Source organism: Geotrypetes seraphini, chromosome 8, assembly GCF_902459505.1.
Source record: "Geotrypetes seraphini chromosome 8, aGeoSer1.1, whole genome shotgun sequence".
Taxonomy (NCBI): domain Eukaryota; kingdom Metazoa; phylum Chordata; class Amphibia; order Gymnophiona; family Dermophiidae; genus Geotrypetes; species Geotrypetes seraphini.
Genome location: NC_047091.1, coordinates 24,481,545 through 24,506,312, shown reverse-complemented (window position 1 = coordinate 24,506,312; position 24,768 = coordinate 24,481,545). Strand labels below are relative to the sequence as shown.

Sequence of the window (24,768 nt, the reverse complement as noted above, 5' to 3'; positions counted from 1 at the left end):
TTCCATTTTCTCACAACGAGATCAAGTACGGGGGGTGTCACACACTTTTGAGGGCTGGCTGCACGTCTTGACATTGAGGTTCAAGTGCATTTGTCCTGAATAAACAAATAAAGCCCCACATCTGCATAGTCCCAGTTAGATTCGTGCTCCAAAGTAGAGAATGACACGGTGACAGAATTCATCACCGTCCCCGTCCCCGCGGATAACCGCGGTAAACAATCTTCATGTCATTCTGTAAGGAGAGAGGGAAGAATCAGAGTATGAATGACTCGCAAGCTTTGCTTTGAAGAATGCTGGTGTAGAAGGACTGAGGTTGAAATAGACACAAAAAAATGACATGGGATTATTTCCCGCGGTTATCCGCGGGGACGGGAACGGTGATGAATTCTGTCACCGTGTCATTCTCTACTCCAAAGCCATTGTAAAGGATCGTAAAGCAGAGCTAACATTTTTGTCTTATTGTTTTCTTGATGAGTGTGACGTGGAAGGACACATGAAATACAGACACATTTCTGCTTGGTTGCAGTGAGTTTGTGCCATTTTCGATGCGGAAAGACTTCTCTGCCAATTGTAACATTCTTTTTTTTCTCCCTTTCCTGCTTCTTTTTCCTGTCCTTTCCCACAGCTGCTTTGCCTTCAGAAGTTCTTTGCACGAGGCCAGCGATTCTTCTGACCATGTTTAACGGGGAGTCGAGTTCCTCAGCCAGGAATGTGGTGCGCAGCTCCAGCATCAGCGGAGAGATGTACAACATTGAAAAAAGTGGTGGGGTCCCTCCTGATGCCGCCAGCATCAGCACCAACAAGAAGAGACGTTCCAGTTTGGGGGCCAAAATGGTGGCCATTGTGGGATTGTCCCAGTGGAGTAAAAGCACACTACAACTTAACCAGCCGGGTAAGAACCCCTCTTGTTTCCAAATCACATCTGCAGATTTCTTCTTGAAAAAGAAATGTGAAAAACACAGCCAAACAGGTGGCACGAGTGACTTGTGTAATTCAAGAGCTCTTTACCATTAACCAGATTTGGGTTTTATTACTTATAGTTCACTTATCTAAGTGGTGTACACAAATTACATACAGAAGCTGTAGAAACCCAAATCTAAAAACAGCTCAGTAAAATATCCTAAAACACAGGTTACTACTACAGTGGTGCCTCGCATAACGAACGCCTCACACAACGAACGCTGCACACAACGAACTTCATGTCTTGATTCACACAACGAACTTCGTTTCACACAACGAACTTCACACAACGAACTTCGTTTCACACAACGAACTTCGTTTCACACAACGAAGTCGCCCGAGCTGCCGATGTATTGCATCCTTCCGCGCAGGCACTGCAGGCAGTCATTAGTCACTGCGCTTAACTGCCCTCTCTCACTGTATACAGTCGTCCTTTTAAGATAAACTCAATATTTTTTATATATCATGGCTTCTAAAAAAAGCAGGAAGGTGATTTCTGTTGAAATGAAACGGGAAATAATTAGAAGGAGTGAATGTGGGGTAAAACAGTGTGACCTCGTCAAAGAGTTTGGCCTCAGCAAGACCACCATTTTCACCATTTTGACAAATTTATCTTTTTTTATGTCATCTTAGCATATTTTATGCTGCAGAACGAATTATTTTTTTTAACATGTATTGTTATGGGAAAACGCGTTTCACATAACGAACTTTTCGCATAACAAACTTGCTCCTGGAACGAATTAAGTTCGTTGTGTGAGGCACCACTGTACTCCTCATTACTTATATAGCACTGATAGGTATACACAGTGCTGTACATTTTGACATTTAATAGACAGTCCCTGCTCGGAAGAGCTTACAATCTAAGTTGGACAGACAGACTTGACATAGAGAGTTGGGGATGCAGAACCCAAGGCGAGAGGAGTTAGGAGTCGAAAGCACTCTCAAAGGGGTGGGCTGACATTTATAGACGGTCCCTGCTCCAAAGAGCTTACAATCTAACTTGAACAAACATGACATAGAGGGTTGGGGATGCAGAACCCAAGATGAGAGGAGTTAGGAGTCGAGAGCACTCTCAAAGGGGTGGGCTGACATTTATTGATGGTCCCTGCTCCAAAGAGCTTACAATCTAAGTTGGACATACAGACATGACATAGAGGGTTGGGGATGCAGAACCCAAGGTGAGAGGAGTTAGGTGTCGAAAGCACTCTCGAAGAGGTGGGCTGACTTTTATAGACAGTCCCTGCTCAGAAGAGCTTACAATGTAACTTAGACATACAAACATGACATATAGGGTTGGGGATGCAGAACCCAAGGTGAGAGGAGTTAAGAGTCGAAAGTGCTCTCAAAGAGGTGGGCAGACATTTATAGACGGTCCCTGCTCAGAAGAGCTTACAATGTAACTTAGACATACAAACATGACATATAGGGTTGGGGATGCAGAACCCAAGGTGAGAGGAGTTAAAAGTCGAAAGTGCTCTCAAAGAGGTGGGCTTTTAACTTCACTGATTTTCACTATTCCTTTATAACAGAGAGAACTGGGTCAGGAGCAAGGCTGGAGTCCCAGCACTTGATTATAAACGCAGGATGAATGACAGCAATAGGAGAGTCTGGTCCAGCTGGTGTAAGAGACAAATGGTTTGGATTGCAGGACACTCCTGTATAGTTTGGGCAGAGAGAAAAGAGCCCAAGAACAGCCATGGGTAGAGGATTAGGTATTTTTGTGTAAAAGAGCCAATCTGATCTGACTGGGACCAATTATTACCAACGATATGGCTGAAGTGACACTGCCTCATTTAAGAGGAGAAAAGTCTTAGATGGACTGTAGATCAGTGTTTTTCAACCTTTTTACACCTATGGACCAGCAGAAATAAAAGAATTATTCTGTGGACCGGCATCGGTCCGTGGACCAGCGGTTGAAGAACACTGCTGTAGATCATTTGTATAAAAAATGCACATTAATGATATTCATTGCATTTTTTACACATAGGTTTTTCTCGAAGGCATTTAACTGGGCCTTGAACACTGCCAGAGATGGAGCCCAGTGTAGGGATTCAGGCAGCTTGTTCGAAGTATATGGTGCAGGAAGGCAGAAGGGACGGAGTCTGGAGTTGGCAGTTGAAGAGAAGGGCACAGAGAGGAGGGACTTACCAGTGGAATGGAGTTCGCGGGGGGATCGTAGGGAGCAATAAGTGAAGAGAGAGTGAGGGGCAGCTGTAGGTCATTGAATTGTATTCAGAAACAGTTGGGAAGCCAATGAAGTGACTTTAGGAGAGGTTCACACAACTTCTATCATCCCTATTCCAGTTCTACAATTTGAAAGTGTTCTATATCATCGAAAACCTCTTCATATTCCTGTTCTCAGTTATGCTTGTTGCATCATTCTTAAAGCTCATGGTTGTCATTCAAATTAAACAAAACCTCGTGAATTCTTTTGTATGTACAGTTGTTCTTATATTCATAGGAAGTTGGTTCCACAGTGATGGTCTAACAACAGAAAAGGAGCATCTCTAGGTTTCTTCAGAATACACTTTTCTTAAAGCTGGACTATGCAAGGGAACAGACGCTTCAGATCGAAATGGACGATTCGGAATGAAGTTCTTTAAACACAAAGGACAAATAATGGGTTGGTTCAATTTTTATCGCTTTAAGCAGGGCTGCCCAAGTCCGGTCCTCGAGATCTACTTGCAGGCCAGGTTTTCAGTCTATCCACAATGAATATGCATGAGAGAGTTTTGTATACCAAGAAGGCAGTGCAGGCAAATCTCTCTCGTGCATATTCATTGTGGATATCCTGAAAACCTGGTCTGCCAGTAGATCTCGAGCACCGGACTTGGGCAGCCCTGGCTTTAAGCATTAAGGCCTGGATTCTCTAACCGGCCGCCGATCATGAGTCAATCACTTGGCGGCGCCAGGTAAAGAATCGCGCCTCCGGCAAAGGAAGGCGCTGGAAATGTAGGCCAGGGCCTACCTTTGATGTGAATTTCATCTCTGTAGGCTCTTTATGCCGCCTAATACTGCTTCTGGCATTAGCCATGCCCATAGCAGCATTAGGCGTCGTATAGCGCCTTCAGAGGCATGATTCCTGCGCCGGTTGGTGTCTTGAAAATTGGTGACAACTGGCATTTAAATGGTATTTTTTCACTGAGCAGAGAATCCAGGCCTAAAAGCAATATTTCACATAAAATGGAGACTTTGCCCTTGTACCTAAAAGATACAGGGAAGACTGTTCCCACAAAGAAGGGCGATGAGGGCTCCGCATCCACTAAGTCCTGATTCTACAGTTGGAATTTTCCTAAACATCTTGTGGACGTACTGTGATGGACAATATGAATTCCGTTCCATCACAGGCTAAAATCTAATCTAATCTAAAACTTACATTTATATAACATATCATCTCCAAAAAGGGAGCTCCACTCGGTTTACATAACAAGTGGAGTAGAACGGGTACAAGTGGATCGATTTTTCACTCCGTCAAAAAGTACAAAGACTAGGGGACACTCGATGAAGTTACAGGGAAATACTCGTAAAACCAATAGGAGGAAATTTTATTTCACTCAGAGAATAGTTAAGCTCTGGAACGCATTGCCAGAGGTTGTGGTAAGAGCGGATAGCGTAGCTGGTTTTAAGAAAGGTTTGGGCAAGTTCCTGGAGGAAAAGTCCACAGTCTGTTATTGAGAAAGACGTGGGGGAAGCCACTGCTTGCCCTGGATTGGTAGCATTGAATGTTGCTACTCCTTGGGTTTTGGTCAAGTACTAGGGACTTGGATTGTCCACTGTGAGAATGGGCTACTGGGCTTGATGGACCATTGGTCAGATCCAGTAAAGCTATTCTTAGGTTCTTAAGTTATAAACAAAATGAATATAGTTGGATTAGATAGAGATTAATTTATTCAAATAGAGCTTTCTACTATCTACTAAAATAAGTTTCCCTACCATCTAGAGAAGGCTGCTTTTGCCGCTTAGAGACACTGAGTGAACTTAGTCAGAAGAACAGGGACTTAAATAGTCAAAAAGAACATTTGAAGTCCCAATTCTTCTGGCCACGATGCTGGTTTCTTTGTTTGCTGCTCACTGGGCACTTGATCTCTTTCTTTGTGGTGTCTTGGAGATATTGGGCGGCCATATTCCCTCAGTCAGTTCTTTGCTCTTTAGGGGCTTCTTTGGCATTAATGGCTTCTTTACGTCATTGTTGTTTTATTTTGACGTAAAACTCTGTGATAGTCTAACAATACACACACTCTTACGCTTTCACCACTGAACGCAGTGAGAAAAACTCCACAAGAGCCTAAAACTTATTCAGTGAAAGAAATGCACGAGTTCATTCCAATGTGCAAAGGAGGAAAAAGCCTCCGAAAATGCAGCGCAAGCCAGCCACGGCAAATTGAAGGATCGGCACACCAAAGATGGCCAGCACTTCAAAAATTCATGCTGCCTCAGCGTGTAACTTCTAGTCAATCCTACTTGGGGAGCAGTAAACAAGCACTTATCTGGAACTTTTGTCTTCTTTTCCCTGCATTGCACAGAGTCATTTTTAATGTGACAAAAAGGAGGGTTTTTTTTTTTAATGCCCGTGAGGTTTTGTCCAGGCAGGCCTTAAAGCCGCAGCTGCGGCTGGCTTGCGCTGCATTTTCGGAGGCTTTTTCCTCCTTTGCATATTTGAATGAACTCGTGCATTTCTTTCACTGGATAAGTTTTAGGCTCTTGTGGAGTTTTTCTCACTGCATTCAACGCACCTTTTTGGTGAACGTGTGATAGTGTATAAAACTCTGCAATGTCATTTAGCGGCATGCTTTATTCTCGGTAATCGTTCCATGTCTTCTCGATAACAGCCAGTAGAGAAGATGAGCCCTTGTCATTTCTATAGGTGCTAAGTGATGATCGCCATGTTAGCATGACCTGCTGTACTTCATCAGACTCTTAAAAGCACCGTTTGCTCAATCTGCCATTTATTTTGCCTCATTTTCTAGCAGAATATTTATCAAGGCTTCAGGAATCTGTAGGGGGCATAAGATCATAGTTTCTCTTGCTAATTTTTTTAATTGGAGCATTAACTGTTATTCAAATTGAGAGCATTTTGCCAAAAACACCAGTAGGTCTCAGTCCCTAGAGTCAACTATATGAGTTTTGTAAAAAAAAAACACAACAAAAATTCAAGAACGTAATAGGTCATTTTCAGTATAATTTTTTGAGCATCTTTTGAACAATTTGAGAAGTCATTAGAAGGGGAGAGGATGCTCTGAAAACATGCTTGGAAGAAAGGAAATGTTTCTTCTGACACCTTTAGAAGGAAGGAAAGTTGAGTTGCAATTAGGCTCTCGTCCGATGCCAGTTTGTTTACAGGAGTTTGAAAATTCAGAGGCACTTGCACAAATGCGGTTTTGAGAGGGGGTTTTGGAGACCTCTATTCAGAACTGAACATGCAGCAAGATGGTGTTTGAGGGTTGGGGGTGGTGTGAGTGGATGGGGCATTCTCTTTGAAGCAGCCGGCTTATATGTTGTGGGGTAGAAAATGGGCATGGCACCCTCATCTGAGCTGATTCAATAGGCAGCGTGACTTGATCATCATCCCAACTGTGCACCTGTTTAGGGTGAAAGCTGTTAAGAAGATGTGTGGTACAAAAGAAGGTAACATGCTTTAGGAACAGCAGCAGATGCACCCTGCCGACCCTGCCCATCCCTCTCTGGCTACGCCAGTCATCCGATAGACTTTATTGCTGCTGGCTTGGCGTGGTGAGGGCAGATGCAAGCAGAAGGACAGCTGTCCTAGGCAATTTTTTTTTTTCTATTGTCAGAGAGGTGAGTAAAATGTCAAACCAGATCTAAAATATTCTGCTTATTGTATTGCCAAACTCCTTAATAATCAAAAGGACAATTTAGGTGTAGAAAAGTGAAAGATGCTTGGTAGAATTCTCTTCTCTAAACACATTACAGCATATACTACAATGCACTGAATTATTTTTTTAAATCAAATATAAGTGATGCCCAGCAGAAATGTATGCCCAACACTCCTACAAAGCTTTCTGGACCTCAAAATAATGAACTTTCTATGCCATGGTCACAAAATGAGACTGTTGTTCTAGAGAGGTCTCTTTCATCACTCTAACTATAGTGACCTTGCCTTTGTGTTTCTGGATCTCCCCTGAGAGAGGGGTAGAAAGATGATAAACAGAGATGATATGGAAGGACAATAAGGGACGAAATGACAGAGAATGAAGGAGAAAGGGGAGACGTCTTTGGATACAGTGGGGTTAAAGTGGTGACACTGTAAAAGAGGGAAAATGTAGAGGTGAGAGATTTCTGGGGAGCTTGCTTGGTGAGAAGCAGAGAGGGAGCCACAGTACAAGGCACAAAGGACCCTTCAAGTTTCAGGCAATCAGACTTCAGTTTATTGGTGGCCCCGACACGGGCTGGGTTTCAGCATGCCCGCCTGCATCATGGGTTAGTGAAATGGTTGATGGATCAATAAAGCAATCCAATTTGAAATTGTGTGAATTCAGCTGAAAATCACTCACAAAGATTCGGCGTACTTACAGTCTCTCAGTGTACACGTCACATCAAAACTGGGATCACGTGCATGCTTTCTTGCCAGGCAGTAGTTGCTTGCAGACCATTCTGCCCCATTTTAATTTTTTCAGTATTTATATACCACGTATAGCCTAAGTGGTTTCCATTCAGGTACCCAAGGATTTTCCCCTATCTGTCCTGGTGGGCTCACACTCTGTCTATTTGCTGATGTATCGACTGCAGATTAATATCTTCCATTGGAAACACAAAATTCACAGGATGCCATTTCAAATGGCAAATGTAGCTCCTTCTACGGAGTTATCCCACCTCCAGTTCTCTGCTGTCAGGACTGCTGAGATTACGAGCCAGTCAAGGCTGTGTTCCTGCTGCTAAGTTCTAAAATGAACACAGGCATCACTGAACTGCCTACTGAGATAATACGGAAAGGGATAATTGCTTGTTAAAAGGGGAAAAGGGCAAAATGAGTTATTCAGCACCTTCTGCTGATTCTTGGGCTTTTGGTGAACTGATGGGTCACTTTTGTTGGTTTGACCAGATGGCAACCACACTGGCAATCATATTATGACTGCCTGTCTCAAACCTTTGGCAAAGATCCAAGCCCTGGATTGGTAGCATGAAATGTTGCTACTCTTTGGGGTTCTGGAATGTTGCTACTCTTTGGGGTTCTGAAATCTTGCTACTATTTGGGGATTCCGCATGGAATTTTGCTACTCTTTGAGGTTCTGGAATGTTGCTACTCTTTGGGGTTCTGGAATCTTGCTACTCTTTGGGGATTCCGCATGGAATGTTGCTACTCTTTGAGGTTCTGGAATGTTGCTACTCTTTGGGGATTCCGCATGGAATGTTGCTACTCTTTGGGGTTCTGGAATGTTGCTACTCTTTGGGGATTCCACATGGAATGTTGCTACTCTTTGAGGTTGTGAAATGTTGCTACTCTTTGGGGATTCCGCATGGAATGTTTCTACTCTTTGGGGATTCCGCATGAAATGTTGCTATTCTTTGAGGTTCTGGAATGTTGCTACTCTTTGGGTATTCCAAATGGAATGTTGCTACTCTTTGGGGATTCCGCATGGAATGTTGCTACTCTTTGGGGTTCTTGAATCTTGCTACTTTTTGGGGATTCTGCATGGAATGTTGCTACTCTTTGGGGTTTTGGAATCTTGCTATTCTTTGTGCTTTTGCCAGGTTCTGGTGACCTGGATTGGCCACCGTGAGGATGGGCTATTGGGCTAGAGCAGTGGTTCCCAAACCCTGTCCTGGGGGACCCCCAGCCAGTCGGGTTTTCAAGATATCCCTAATGAATATGCATGAGAGAGATTTGCATATAATGGAAGCGACAGGTATGCAAATCTCTCTCATGCATATTCATTAGGGATATCTTGAAAACCCGACTGGCTGGGGGTTCCCCAGGACAGGGTTTAGGAACCACTGGGCTAGAGGGACCATTTCTTATGAGAGTCCCTTGTTGGCCTTCTGACCCAGACTGAAAACCTTTACAATATATGTGTATAGTTAGAATGGCTGTGGTGGTGGTGGTGGTGTCTTGTTTAATGCAATGCATCCCCTAAAGTTAGGTTGTGACCATTATCAAACAAGGCAGGAAGATTACCATTTCGACTTAAAAGAAAAAAAAAATTCTCTCAAAAATAATGGTCCTTTGACATTTCATAGCAGCTCAGCTGGTAGGTCATACCTCACTGGGATTTGCCCATCATCACTGTCCCCTTTTACCTTCTGGAGTCCTGTGGATTCGACAACCACTTCAAGGGGGACAGCAAACATAACCTAAAGCATAGAGGCTGAACAATTATTTTCAAAGGCCCAACCTTAATTCCTTTGACAGAGTCCCAGGCTGCACTTGGTAAGGTGTTCTTCACATTCCTGCTCTGTACAAGGGGAAAGCCACATGGTGAGCAGCCTCTTATCCCTCTTATCTGGGAGTCCTTCCTTCTCATTGATTCAGAACAAGTTTCAAGTTTATTAGGTTTTTATATACCGCCTATCAAGGTTATCTAAGCGGTTTTACAACCAGGTACTCAAGCATTTTCCCTCTCTGTCCCGGTGGGCTCACAATCTATCTAACGTACCTGGGGCAATGGGGGATTAAGTGACTTGCCCAGGGTCACAAGGAGCAGCACGGGGTTTGAACCCACAACCCCAGGGTGCTGAGGCTGTAGCTCCAACCACTGCGCCACAATGCTAAAATCCACAATCGGTCACGCTTCTGATGAAATAGAAATTCCACCAAGACTGTGTTGCTTTCCTTCATCGAGGCCATCAAATTGTAATAGTAAAACCTCCCTTCTTTGCCCGGTTTCTCTGTTCTGATTTTTGAAGATCCACCCCCCCCCCCCCCGACTACGTTACTGACCCTGGTACTTCAGTATCTTTTTGGATACTGCAGTATTTGTTTCATTACTGGAGGCTTGTGAAGGTACCAAATTACCGTGGCTCTGAGCTCCTACAATCAAACATAAACCAGAACTTATACGACACACACAACGATCTTTAATAATAGCAGTGGTGAATTAAACATAGTGGATTAACTGGTTGCTTGGGAGAGTTCCAGAGAACACCAGTACAGAGCTGCAGAATATACAGGCTCCTGGGACATTTCGGAGAACAGTCCTGCTTCAGTGCAGATTGGAAGTGCCCAGAAGCAAACTTCCGCAGCCTTATTAACACGCAGACGATGTGTCATTCTTAAGGCACCTTTGATCTCTTCTTTTCCCTTTATACATTTACAAGCTCAGCGCTTTTCCTGGAACGGGTATTGCTCAGGTTACGCTGTCGCTCTCCATGGTGCTGAAATTGCAACTCTCACGAGCCCTGGGGAACTGGAAATGATCCTAATTCTTCTTCAGGAAATTGTGTGTGTGTGGGGGGGGAGGGGGTTACATTGCAGCAGCCCTATAAAAGACGCAGAGTCTAATCTGTTTCTACTCAAAAAGCACAGAAACATTTCTTTCTCAAGACTTTACTTGGTGTCTTCGGAACAACACAGGAATGTTCTCTGGGGCAATGATTGACTTGGGGTTTTATTAATTAGAAAAAAAAATAGCTTTAAGATTTTCACCAAGGCAACTGTTTCTACAGCTTTAGTGGAAGTGATACTTACAAATTTGGACTGTTAAGCAGGTCAAGTTGGATCCAATTTTTGTCTTGTTTCAATCACATGTTTCCTTCTCAAGAGAGACTCCTAATTGAAAAGTCATGTTGACCTCCCTAAAGAGGCTTCTGTGGCCTTCGTCAAGTCCATCTTATCTGAGAAACTCAATGAGTAGTTACACTTTTACCTAATCTCCTTTAACTCATTTCCCTAGTGAGACTTCAGGTGAGTAGTTACATCGGAGCTCCCAGAAGAATTGCCCTACTATGAATTATTCCTATAACTCTACCAGAGTCACAAAGAAGACAGTCCCTGCTCTAAAGAGCTTACAATCTAAACAGACAAGATAGTCAAACAAGATGTCATGGGTACAGTTAAGGGGAACGGTTAATCAGCGGGCTGGGTTGGATGGCAGAGGAGTAGGGTTAAGGATTGAAAGCTATATCTGAAAGGTCACTTGGACACACAAAGTCAGAGGCGTGAAGAAGTACAAGTTTTATTCACAGCATGCATGCTGGACCCCTGAGCTCCAAGCTGGCTCAGAAGTGCCGAAACCAGGAAGTTACAGAGATATTTATTCATTTTTCTGGCTATACAACTGAATTCTAGAAAAAGCTTTTCACGTGTTACTTTTCTTAACACTCATTGGTTCTAAGCTCACACTAGCAGGTCACTAGCAGGACACCTATCTAACTCTAACAGTTAAATGTACAGAAGGGCAGGGTACATCATGGCTCAAACTCTTATCTATTCAGCTTACAATGTGGTAAGGTAGGGACATACATTTTAGGCAGATGCAGTCAATAGATTATATACTGTTTTCAGCTATGTAGGCCAGAGCAATATTTTAAACAACAGTTAACTATTTCATGACCCTACAGTCCCCCCTTTCAGGCTGGCGTACCTAAGGAGCCAAGCCTGACAAAATAAAGTTAGGGGTCAGGAAAGTCGGGGTTCCCAGTGGGTAAGGGACGATACTGGGAGAGGGCCAATGCAGCAGTGGAACGTTTGACAGCAGAGTCCATAGTTCAGTGGAGCAGCTTTATGGCTATGGGGACCACACAGGGCAGGCAGCAAAGGAGCAGAGAAGACAGGGCAGCAACCAGCAAGATGATCTTCAATGCTGAACCAGAGGGCAACCAGGAGCTGAAGGTACCAGAGATCCAGTCTGCAGTAAGGTCACGCTAGGTCTGGTCAGGAACATGAGCCAGTTTGGTGATACGATCCACATCGTTCTCAATCATTTTACTCAAGTTCAAGGCAGCAGTTGGAGAGGTTGAATTTATCACAGGCACAGCAGCTAGTAAATAGTCCAAAGCTAGACGATTCTGATAAATAGCAGTGCACATTTTAGCATTCGCTCTGCCAATGGTACTCAAAGCTCGGGAGGTCTCATTGGTTATCAGTTCAAGTACAGCTTATAGACAAATAATGCAGTTCAGCATATAGATTGGGGTCCGATAGCCCCAGGTGTCATCCTCGGTCCACGTGGCAGGTCCATAAGCAGCAATGATCCGTTCTGCAGGCCAGTCATCACCCCATTCACCTATTTTAAGGGAATTGGTGGAAGTAGACTGCTTTTGGCGACCTCTGGTGTTGAATACAGGGGCTCCCAGGTGTTCACCATCGGCCAGCGGTAACAGGAAGAAGCTGGGACGGATCATGCAAAGCACACATGTACCAGTCCATTAAGCAGGCAACCAAGAGTAGACAAACAGATCACAGAGCCAGTATCAACTATCAGGAGCTGACCATAATTCATAGGAAGTTCCATTAAGCAGTGTCTGAAGGGCGCTGAAGACAGTGGGAAGCAACAATGGAGGTTGACAAGGCCCATCGTGAAGGTCGTGGACCTGACGTAAAAGTGAGGGTCTGTGAAGTCAGGTTTAACATGTCCAGCTGCTTTGCCTCCCATAGCCACTGTTCTCCCATACCAGTCCCTCCTCATACAAAATAATTGCTAACATTAAGAGTCTGACCTATAGTTTCAGCAAACTATATAAACAGATTTCTAGTGATTACAGGATATTAGTATCTACTTTCATAATTTCATAAAACTGGGGAAACACCACAGAGTGATAGACAGGAGCACATGAGTGGGATACAATTCGGACATATACATCAGTACCTGAGTCTCACCTTTTACCATCAATATACAATGCCATGCAGTCTCTGGCCTTCTGGACTTGGACATTGGCATTCCAGTTATATGGGTCAGTGATAGTGAAAACCATGGGATTACAGTAGCCTGTAGTACACAAGGGGCCGGAGCTAGGACCTATAGTAAGGGAGGCAGACGGGGTATTAGGGGGATATTTGTGTGGGTTATTGTAGGTGGCCCACAAGACACTTTCTCATAAAGGACAGGCTCAACCATTAGTGAAGGTTTCCTCATAGGGGCAGTTCTTAAAGGCATCAGGTTATACAGACATATATACTTAGCACTTTTGGTATAATAACGCTGTCAATCTAGGGAGCCACACAAAACTGAATTAGGGGTAGTACCATGACCTTGAGAAACATCAAATAGCACACATGTATCACAATACAAAGACACCGGGCGAGTGGGGTCTACAATAAGAGTCTAGTTGATAAGTGGACCCTCAACATCATCAATGCAGATTTCCGCCCACTTTTAAACTTCATCACCAGTAGGTTGGAAACAGAAAATACCCTCAAATGTTTGACACTTTCTGTACTTAACTCCTTCATGCAAACAAACATCAGGCAAAGGGGCTGCACTTGTTAAGTACAATAGGAAAGAAATACAGAAGAAAGAAGCATAAGTAAGGGCAACACAAATATCAGATATATATATACTAACAGGGGAAACTCATTTTTCTTTCAGGCACAACTTAGAAAACTTCAAACAGTTATACTCAAGACACTTGCTAAAGGCAGTGTGAACCACAGGCAGTCAATTAAACTCAAACACTTATAAAGAATTATATTCAGAACACCTGCTAAGTACAGTGGTAAATATTCAGAACTTTTGAGGTCTTAGAAAGCTTCAGCTGAAGATCCGTGTTGTAGTGGAACCAAGTTTCATGTCCGGACACCTTTGACAACTGTAAGAGAAGAAATTAGGACAGTAAAAGGACCTATCCACCTAGGTTTCAGGTGGTCTGACTTCCAAGTTTTAGCCATACTGTATTTCCAGGGAATTACCCATGGACTTGTATAGCTATCGGTAGTGGGGCCCTTTCCAGGACCCATTTATGGAGCTCTTGAAGGGCTTTAGCTAAAGACTGGACCTGACTCTGGAGGATATCTGATCCCAGAGTAGCAAAGGAACCAGGATCTGGGTTCACAATGGGTGGTTGCCGGCCGAACATGAGCTCAAATGGGGCTTAGATGGGATGCATCTAATCTGAAAAAGAACAGAAGGCAGCAGGACAGACCAGGACAGATTAGTTTCTTCAATTCATTTTGTGAGAAGGGTCTTAAGAGTTCTGTTTATTCTTTCGACCTGACCAGAGCTCTCAGGATGGTAAGCAGCATATAATTTCTATTCAATTTGGAGGGCCTGAGCAATTTGTTGGACAACATCGGCAATGAAAGCAGGGCCATTGTCACTGCCTATAAAAACAGGGAGACCAAAGCACGGAATTATTCAGGAGGTGTTTGGTTACGTCTCTGGCGCGTTCAGTGCAAGTAAGGAAGGCTTTGACCCATCTAGTCAGGGTGTCTGTGAAGACTAGGAAGTGACTGAGGGAACGGGAAATGGGCATGTGGGTAAAATCTACAGACAGAACCTGCATCGGATATGTTCCAATAGGTTGGTATCCAAGAGGTGGCAGTCATCTGATTGGGAATTTTATTCTAGAACCAACAACACACTGTCGGACCATATTCCGGACTAGCTGATCAAGGTGATTGATAAAAAAATGTCTCTTGAGAGTCAATTTTCATAGCGGGTTCTCCAGAGTGTGCCAGATCATGGCATCTTTTGACAATCGTGAGGGCCAGGTGTTGAGGAATAACTATGAGGGTGTTGTGCTTGCGTTTGAAGTATCAGTGTGTGGGTCTGGATTGGCACTTGAATTGGCGCATTTTGTATCCACCCCCCTTTCAGGACAGACTGGCCCAAAATAATGCATGCCCAAGTCTGTTCCTGAGAAGCGTACTGGGGTGTAAGGGAATCCAGAAAAGGAATGATTGTATACAGAGGAGCCGAAAGAGGGGGCAGAGACTGGCAGCTCGGGCTGTGCGGTCGGCAAGGGCATTGCCACGAGAGACAAGGTCCGTCACGCGTCTGTAAGCATGGCAGTGCATAACAGAAACACGTGAGGGTAGTTGTACGGCCTCAAGAAGGTCAAGAATGAGGGGAGCATGATGGATCAGGCGGCCGGAGGCTATAAAGAAACTCGATGTTTCCAGATGGCCCTATGGGAATGCAAGTTAAGGAAAGCATATTTGGAGTCAGTATATATATATTGCAAGACTGAGAGGCAGAGTGGCGCAGGGCAAAAGTGAGAGCATAAAGCTCAGCTTCTTGGGCAGAAGGGCCAGAAGGCAGGGGCCTGAGTCAGAAGTTTTTGGAGGCAGCGAAAAGACCGCTCCTGAAGTTGGGTCCAGACAAAAGGGGCTGAGTCAGCACCTTTGGTGGAATCATACAGAGGACGAGCAATAGTAGAGAAATCAGGGATCCAGATGGGACAGTATCCTGCAATACTGAGAAAGGTGCTCAGAGCCTTGCAGTTATCAGGGACAGGGAGACTACAGACAGCCTGGACCTCGGTGTAGGAAGGGACCTGGTACCCTTGGAGATTTTAAAGCCAAGGTAGGTGACACGAGGAAGGCATACTTGAAATCAATGTAAATATGGCCACAGGAAAATTTAAAAGGCAGACCCACTATCTGAAAGACAGATAAATAATAATAATAACAGTTTATATACCGCAATACCGTGAAGAGCTATGTGGTTTACAAAAGCTTAGAGAAGGTACAAAATAATTGAACTTAAGATGTGCACTAACACATAAGAATTGTTCTCAATCCCTATTCTATATCAGGTTCCTACCCCAAAGAGCTGACTTATAAAATTAAGCTAAATGCAGTTCTGGATCCACCCACTAAGCAGGGTAGTCTGACACAAGCGCTCTCTAAAGCAGCAGTCCCTTCACTATCAGCTGACTGGCAAAAATATTTACTTCAATACAAAAGCATTCCTAAAAATTACATTGTTATACCTAAACTTACATTTTTTATATACAGAAATACAAAACAAAGATTGGAATATACAGTAAAACTTTGGATTGCAAATAACTTGGTTTGCAAGTGTTCTATAAGACAAGCAATGATTAAATTTTAACTTGCTATACCAGCAACGTCTTGCAATACAGATACATACAGTATAGAAACATCACATTTTCACAACTGAGCCAATGGGTCCTCTCTATATGACGCTGCAGAAATGCAGTGACTGTTCCAAACGAGCAAGGGCTTGCAATACAAGTATGTATATTTTTGTACACTAGTGCCCTGGAATACAAGCCTACTTCTGGAACAAATTATGCTCCCAAACCAAAGTTTTACTGTACTCACAAGTTTAAACATTGTTCATTTTTATTTTTTTTTACAATCAACATGGGTCTCAGTAGAGACTTACTCCCCCTTCCTACAGAATTTCACAAAGGAGAGAGAGTTGCTTAAAGATCAAAGAGATCAAATTACAGATGTAGTCCTTTTCAGAACTTTTAAATTTAGACAAATAACTACTAAATTTGGACAAAGAACTTCTTTTTAGCATGGAATATAAGTTCCAGAAATCATATTTTTCGTTTATATGCATTTCTGAATATGCATATACATTTTATAACATAGCCAAAAACTTCAAATGCAAAACCACTTATCTGTTTCAGGAGAAACCACATTGGAAGTGCTACACACTTCATGGCCCTTATCAGCACAAAAGGAAAAGTACTCTCCTCAGTGGCGTACCTAGGGTATGTGGCACCCGGGGCCCATCATTTTTTGACACCCCCCCCCCCCCTCATGTAAAATTTTTTTTTTTTTTTTTTTTTTTTGCAATAACCATGAAATGGAATAAATGGTCAGAATAGAAACAGGCAGTGAAAATTTTCTTTTTTTTTTTTTTTTTTTTTTCCAAAATATTTTTATTGAGAATGGCAAAAGGTCCAGACAAGCAACCATGGTCTGTACAGAAACTTATACATTATCAAAAAGAACACAGAATAAGAGTAACAGCAACAACAAGCATGAACAAGCCTCTCCCAAGAGAAAATTGCCAATGAGAGGCATAGCAATACACAACAAAAGGCCAAAACTTGGGGCAAGCAAACAAATCCCACCCCAGAACCCACAAGAATAATAAGCCGGACTAGACCCTCAGCCATATTTTATAATGAAAAAAACCCCCACAAGCAACAACACCCAGACCGCTCACCAGACACACCAATCCGCACAACAAGCACCCAAGAAACACCCAGCCACCACCCAGACAAAACTACCAGACACACCTACCCCACCAAGCCCAGACCCAACCCCCCCTCCCCAGAGAGTGCAAGCGCAAAGTGGACCGTGAAAAGGGCAGCTGCAGAAGTGGAAAGCCCCAGATAAGTAGGTTAGCTAAAGAAAGCCCACAGATAGAAGAAATCAGGATAACAGAAGTTCCAACAAATGCTCCCACAGAAAATTTTCTTTTATTGAACCTCATTTATGTAACCATTATTCCAAACATAACATAACATAAATTATGTCTGAATTGTCATGACATCAGAAGTACATATGGAGTAGTTGCAGGTGATGCTTGGGACAGTTCTGATTATGTTAGTTTGGTTTTATGTGTTTTTTTAATAGAAGGGTTTTTATTTCTTTTTTTAAGGTTTTGTAGTTTGTGGTCGAGGTCAATAGGTTGTAGAGTTGGGGGTCAAGTGTTGCAGCTCGAATGGCTAGGAGGTTGTCGAACAGTTTTTTTCTTTTGACGTTTTTGGTTGGAGGGTGTGTGAATGGTGCGTGAGTTCTCCTATGTCTGTTTGAAGTGGATTGAATTATTTAGCTGAAGAAATTAGTTACCCCCCCCCCCATTCCACACACATTAATTCTCTTCCATTTTTGTTCCCATTATAAAAAAACACTGATAAGTTCCCAGGAAAAAAATACATTAAAATAAGAAGTGAAAACAAAGGCCCCTACAGATGAGAACATAACATAAGAATAGCCTAACTGGGTCACACCAATGGTCCATCATGCCCAGTAGCCCATTCTCATGGTAGCCAATAGTGCTGCCCGATTCAGAGAAAAATATTTCATTCGATCCGATTCACCCTGTTGAATCGATTTTTCGATTAGATTCACTGTTAATGACACCGCTTTTTAAGTTTAAACAAAGTATAACAATAAATTTCACAACAACAATAAATTTCACAAAGTACTTAAAAAAAAAAAAATCACATTTTTCCATTAAAGCAGTTCTGGAGACATTTGCTTGAACAGTCTTTTTTCCCAGTCCATAAGCAAGCAATATGAAAAAGATTTCCTTAATTATCTACTCAAACATTTTTGCTATTTACTTTCATTGTACCTATACTATTATTCAGTAGAAAAAATGGACTTAACTGTGCAGGAAATGAATCTCCTCATACAACCACCATATAGTGCAAAAATGTGCAAAGGTCTGTTTTTTTCTTTCGATCACTACATAGCCTAATGCCACACAAGCAGCGCTGTTACAAACATATTCTGAAGGTCAATGCTAAGGTTGACAAAGTTTCCTTCCTTGGACCAGAAGGAGATACTGACAAACCACTGGAAGAGATTCTAAAACAACTACCCAGAAATAACACCCAAAGACCCACTCAGTGTGTGAACCAGTTGAGTGGAGTGGACTAACTGGGGGTGGAAATGGGCCCAGAGTTTGCTCAGCAGAATTTCCCAGACTACCTCTTCCTCTCAACACACTGACATGCTACCACCACCACCAACACTAGGAACACCTCACCGAGTATGCCAGCAATGCTTATAAACTTTATAAAACACATTATTATATTTTCTTATAAAGCATATATTTTAACTGAACTCAGCCTTGCCATTCACAAAAATAGAAAAGTTCCCATTTCAAGCTGTCTCATGTACACTTTTCAAATCTAACATATTGTAATCACAAAACAGAAAATAAAATTATTTTTTCTACCTTTTGTTCTCTGATCAATATTCAAATCTTGTTGGTCCCAGGCTCTTGTTGTCTTGCTTGCCAGGGTCTCCTTTCTCCGTGCTAACCATCCGTCTGCCATCTCTGTTCTCCCCTTCCGTTTCCCTTCCCTCTCCCGGAGATCTGGCATCTTTCCTTTTTTTTGTCTCCATCCACAGATTCACCTTTTCTCAACTCCCCACCACCCCAGGATCCACCATCTCTCCCTTTCTGTTCCCAACTATCCTCCTATCCAGTATCTCTATCCCCCCTCCACACCATCCCCTGTTTCCAAGTTCTCTCCCTTTCTGTTCCTTCCCTCCCTAAATCCCATTATGCACCATCTCTCTCCCACTCCTCTGTTTTTAGACCCATTATTTCTAACCCCCAAAGTCTGGCATATGCATGTATCTTTGAACCCCCCCTTCCCTCTCTCCCTCTGTGTACTTTTACACCAGGACCCCCCTCCCCCGAAGGTCTGTCCCCCCTCCGAAGGGCTACACCCCACCCCTGAAGACCTGCACCCCCCGAAGGACTTTACCTCCCACCCGAAGGTCTGTCCCCCTCTGAAGGCCTAAACCCCACCCCTGAAGGACTGCACCCCCCCCCCGAAGGCCTGCACTCCCTTGAAGGTCTGCACCCCCCCGAAGGCCTGTCCCCCCCTTGAAGGCCTGTCCCACCCCCTTGTAGGCCTGTCCCCCCTTTAAGGCCTGCCTGCCTGCCTTTCCCCCCCTTGAAGGCCTGTCTCCCCCTTGAAGGCCTGCACCCCCCTTGAAGGCCTGCACCCCCCCTTGAAGGCCTGCACCCCCCCTTGAAGGCCTGTCCCCCCCCCTTGTAGGCCTGTCCCCCCCCTTGTAGGCCTGTCCCCCCCCTTGTAGGCCTGTCCCCCCCTTGAAGGCCTGCCTGCCTTTCCCCCCTTGAAGGCCTGCACCCCCCTTGAAGGCCTGCACCCCCCCTTGAAGGCCTGCACCCCCCCTTGAAGGCCTGCCCCCCCCCTTGTAGGCCTGTCCCCCCCCTTGTAGGCCTGTCCCCCCTTGAAGGCCTGCCTGCCTTTCCCCCCTTGAAGGCCTGCACCCCCCCTTGAAGGCCTGCACCCCCCCTTGAAGGCCTGTCCCCCCCCTTGTAGGCCTGTCCCCCCCTTGTAGGCCTGTCCCCCCCCCTTGTAGGCCTGTCCCCCCCTTGAAGGCCTGCCTGCCTTTCCCCCCTTGAAGGCCTGCACCCCCTTGAAGGTCTGCACCCCCCCAAAGGCCTACACCCCCCCCGAAGGTCTGCACCCCCCTGAAGGCCTGCCTGCCCCCCTTGAAGGCCTGCACCCCTTGAATGTCTGCACACCCCCCCCGAAGGCCTGTCCCCCCCTTGAAGGCCTGCCTGCCTGCCTGTCACCCCCCTCCCCCTTGAAAGCCTGCTTGCCTGCCCGCCCGCCCCACCCTGAAGGCCTGATGCCCCGACCCACCCCGAAGGACCGCTCGCCCCCCTGGCCTCCCCGCACCACCTATGAACAGCCGCAGCAGGATCGCGAAGTCAGCGTCGGGTACCAGCCCTAAGGGGGTGTTCCCGGCCTTGCCGTTCAGTCCCCCGCCACCCCCGAAGGACCGCTCGCCCCCCTGGCCTCCCCGCACCACCTATGAACAGCCGCAGCAGGATCGCGAAGTCAGCGTCAGCGATCCCTGCTGCTTCCTGCGCCACGGTCCCGCCCCTCCTCTGACGTCAGAGGAGGGGCGGGATCGCGTCGTAGGAAGCAGCGCAGGGATGCTGACGCTGACTTCGCGATCCTGCTGCGGCTGTTCATAGGTGGTGCGGGGAGGCCAGGGGGGCGAGCGGTCCTTCGGGGGTGGCGGGGGACTGAACGGCAAGGCCGGGAACACCCCCTTAGGGCTGGTACCCGGGGCGGCCCGCCCCCCCCGCCCCCCCCTAGGTACGCCACTGACTCTCCTCTCATGCTGTGAACAACTGACAGTTTAAACTTCACTAATACATTTGAACAGACAGAAGTCATAAAGAACCCGGGATACTGCAGAACTTGGGAATCAGATGAAGGGAAGAATTTGGCAAGGTCTGAAGCAAGGGCAGTGCTGAATAGAGAGGGGCTAATTTTAAAGCCCTGGGGTAGACGGGTCCAGGTTACTTAGGAGGTTTGTCCAGTGGAAGGGTTTTCCCATTGGAATGCAAAAATTGGCTGACTGGAAGAGGAACTGACAGCAAACGAATGCATAAAAACCTGACGAGTTATGTCCTCTTCCAGGGAGCCAAAGGGGGCCAGCCCACACCAAATATCGGCCATTCTAACTGGCACAGACAAATAAGGGTTGATTTGTTAAGTATAATCAAAGACAAATTCCTTTTTTAAAATTAGCTAACATATCAAGGGATCCCCACAGGTAGACAGACATCCCCCCATTGTGCAATGGAGGACAAAAACACTTCCCTGAATTCCTGGCCCCGCCCATCTCTGGACTAGGGAAACGCAGTACTAACAGGTCCACACTCGCTTCGTCCTCAAGGACGTCTCAGACACTCTCAAACACACAAAACACAACAGATTTCAGTTCAGTTACTCAACCAGAAAATAACAGTTCCTAGAATCCCTTTCCCACAACTTTTCAGCGACAGATCACGTGGCTTACTAGGCAGGAGACGAGAGACAGGATAGGGATGATCAATCCCCACTTACCAGATAGTGGCCACTCCAGGTACAGATACAGATACAGATACAGATTCTTGTACTTTAAACTGAGACTAGATAAGTCAGTTGAAGCGGTCCAACGTCCTGAGGTCTGCCAACCCCCCAAAAGGAAGGCAGCCGGCTAAGCAGACATATCAGCCGTAGGACCAGAAACAAGTGACCAATCGAGTAACCAGTGGTCAAGAGACCTTCAAGTCCCTGTTCGGAAGCCAAATGAAAGGTCACTTGGACACACAAAGTCAGAGGCGTGAAGAAGTACAAGTTTTATTCACAGCATGCATGCTGGACCCCTGAGCTCCAAGCTGGCTCAGAAGTGCCGAAACCAGGAAGTTACAGAGATATTTATTCATTTTTCTGGCTATACAACTGAATTCTAGAAAAAGCTTTTCACGTGTTACTTTTCTTAACACTCATTGGTTCTAAGCTCACACTAGCAGGTCACTAGCAGGACACCTATCTAACTCTAACAGTTAAATGTACAGAAGGGCAGGGTACATCATGGCTCAAACTCTTATCTATTCAGCTTACAATGTGGTAAGGTAGGGACATACATTTTAGGCAGATGCAGTCAATAGATTATATACTGTTTTCAGCTATGTAGGCCAGAGCAATATTTTAAACAACAGTTAACTATTTCATGACCCTACATATCAAAAAGGTGGGTTTTCAGTCTGCTTTTAAACAAGGGAAGGGGCTTGACGGACAAACTCGGGTAATTTATTCCAGGCATAGGCAGCAGCTAGATGAAAGGAACAAAGTCTGGAATTGGCAGTGGAGGAGAAGGGTAACGCTAAGAGTGACTTATCTGAGGAACGGAGTTCTCTGGGAGGCGGATAAGGAGAGAGAAGCGAGGAGAGATATTGAGGGGCAGCAGAATGAACACAGAAACAGTGGAGACCTTTGTGCTAACAAGACAATGGTGAGAAAAGGACAGAGGTCAAGTAGAAATGGTGGCGGGAGGGACTTGGGTTTGGAATGCATATGGGAATTAATTTGTGCATCTTCCCAAAATGATGAATCTGAAGTGGACAATTTTATGAAGCATTTTCTGCATTAAAAGTACTTTACATGCTGGAAATAATTCATCTAAAACTGAGTGACTGTATGCATGCACACACACACACGTGTGCTGACAAAAGCAACCTTTCCATGATCTATGCATATATGGTCCCGGGGGTAGAGTGTGGGTGAAGGAGGGGCAGAGCTGTAATGTACGCATGTATTTTATAATATACACAGCTGTCTAACACCCCCTTTACAAAACCGTAGCGTGGTTTTTAGTGCTGGCTCTGGCTGTAACAGCTCCGATGTTCATAGGAATTCTATTGGAGCTATTATTGCCATGGCCGGTGCTAAAAACCGCGCTATGGTTTTGTAAAAGGGATGGGAGGGGGTAAAGTATTTGGCCCTCTTTTACTAAGCTGAGGTAGAGGGGGTTTTTTTTGCAGCTTGGAATGCTAAATGCCCCCCAGTGCTGCTCTGGCATTCATAGGAATTCTATGAGTGTCAAAGTATTTGGTGCTCCAGGCCACAGTAGAAGTCTGTACCACAACTTAGTAAAAGGGGGGGAGGGGGGTTGTGTACCATAAGGATTCTATGAGCTGTAAGCTGCCTACAATTGTAGATAGGCAGGATATAAGAAAATTTTAAATAAGAATGAAATATTTTATAAATAATAATAATAACAACTTTATTCTTCTATACCGCCATAGTCGAGAGACTTCTAGGCGGTATACATTCAAAGAAGGCTGGAGAGGAGGCAAGAATTACAGGAGGCAAGAATGAGGGTTACATAAGAAATAGAAAGAGGATATTAAATTGCATCGTGAAAGATAGGGAATATATCCTTGAGAGCGTAGAGGCTTCAGTTTTAATTGATTTTTGAAATGTGCCTTAAGTCAGATTGGTTTTATTTATGTAGTTATTCAGCCAGGATTGCTGTCTGCCTGCTTGGAACTTGAAGGTTCTGTCCAAAAAGGATTTGTATTTGCAGCCTGAGATCTTTGGGTATGAAAAGATGTTTTGGTTTCTGGTTGGTCTTGTGGGGTTGTGTAAAATGAAGTCAGGTTGTAGGTAGGAAGGTGCAAGACCCCAGGCCTGCTTGAAACAAATACAGGCAAATTTGAATAAAATTCGCGCCTCCATTGGTAACCAGTGCAACTTTTTGTACTAAGGGCTAATGTGGTCGTTTTTTCTCAGTCTGAAGATTAGATGGACTGCTGTGTTTTGCACTATTCTTAATTTTTCTCCTTTTATTTCTGGGATACCTAGATAAATGATGTTGCAGTAGTCCAGTGTTGATAGGATCAGAGACTGTACCAGTAGTCTAAAGGACATAGCGTCAAAGTATTTTTTGATGGTCCTTAGTTTCCAGAGTGTACAAAAACATTTCTTCATCACTAGGTTCGTGTGGTCTGCCATGGTTAGGTGTGTGTCCAGTGTGATACCTAGTATTTTTATGGTTTTGGAGATTTGGTAATTGTGGCCGTTTAATTATATTGTTGTAATGGAGATTTTGTCTTTGGGGCTTGCCAAGAAGACTTTTGTCTTTTCTGTGTTTAGTTTCAGTTTGAAGTTGGTTGTCCATTTTTCGATTTTGGTCATTATGTGAGAAAGGTTATCAATTGTTTCGCTTGTTATGTCATTTAAGGGGATTAGGATGGATATATCATCTGCATATATATAATGGTTTAAGCTTAACTTTTTTAATAGATGGCCTAAGGACGAGATATAGATGTTGAATAGTGTGGTTGATAATGGGGAGCTTTGGGGAACCCCTGAGGGGTTTTTCCATGGTTTAGAATAATTCCCTTCGCTGGCTACTCGGTATGATCTATTGGTTAGGAATTCCTGGAACCATTTCTTTACCTTTCCCGAGAGCCCCATTACGTCTAGGCATAGTAGCATAATTTCGTGGTCTACTAGATCGAACGCTCTGCTAAGGTCAAGTTGCAAAATCAGTGCACTTTTTCCCTTGCTGAAAAGATCGCATAGGTGGTTTAGGATAGAGGCTATAACTGTTTCCGTGCTGTATCCTTTTCTGAATACTGATTGATGCTCACTAAGGATGTCAAATTTGTCTAGGTAGTTCACTAGTTCCAAGTTGACCAGTCCTTCTTGAAGCTTAGTGAATAGGGGGATGTTTGCTATGGGCCTGTAATTGGATGTCTGGGATATTGCATTTTTCTGATCTTTGGGGTTAGGTGTGATCGGTATGTGGCCCATGTCCTCATTTAGTGTTTCGTTCATAAGGGTAGTTGAAAGCCAAGTACAGGCACCTTTTTAATGCAGCCATTTCTGAGAATATTTATAGGGCTGCTCCTTGTGATCCTGGACAAG

The 24,768-nt window shown here is 44.4% G+C and overlaps 1 protein-coding gene across 1 annotated transcript in view; it reads left to right on the top strand.

The window, feature by feature from the left end:
- The first annotated feature begins 675 nt into the window (after positions 1-675).
- RIMS3 (regulating synaptic membrane exocytosis 3) overlaps positions 676-24,768 on the top strand; it is a 60,568-nt gene continuing 36,475 nt past the window's right edge. Inside the window, exon 1 of the mRNA XM_033956158.1 lies at positions 676-892. Within this exon, the coding sequence (XP_033812049.1) occupies positions 676-892 (217 nt within the window). The remainder of the gene's footprint in view (positions 893-24,768) is intronic.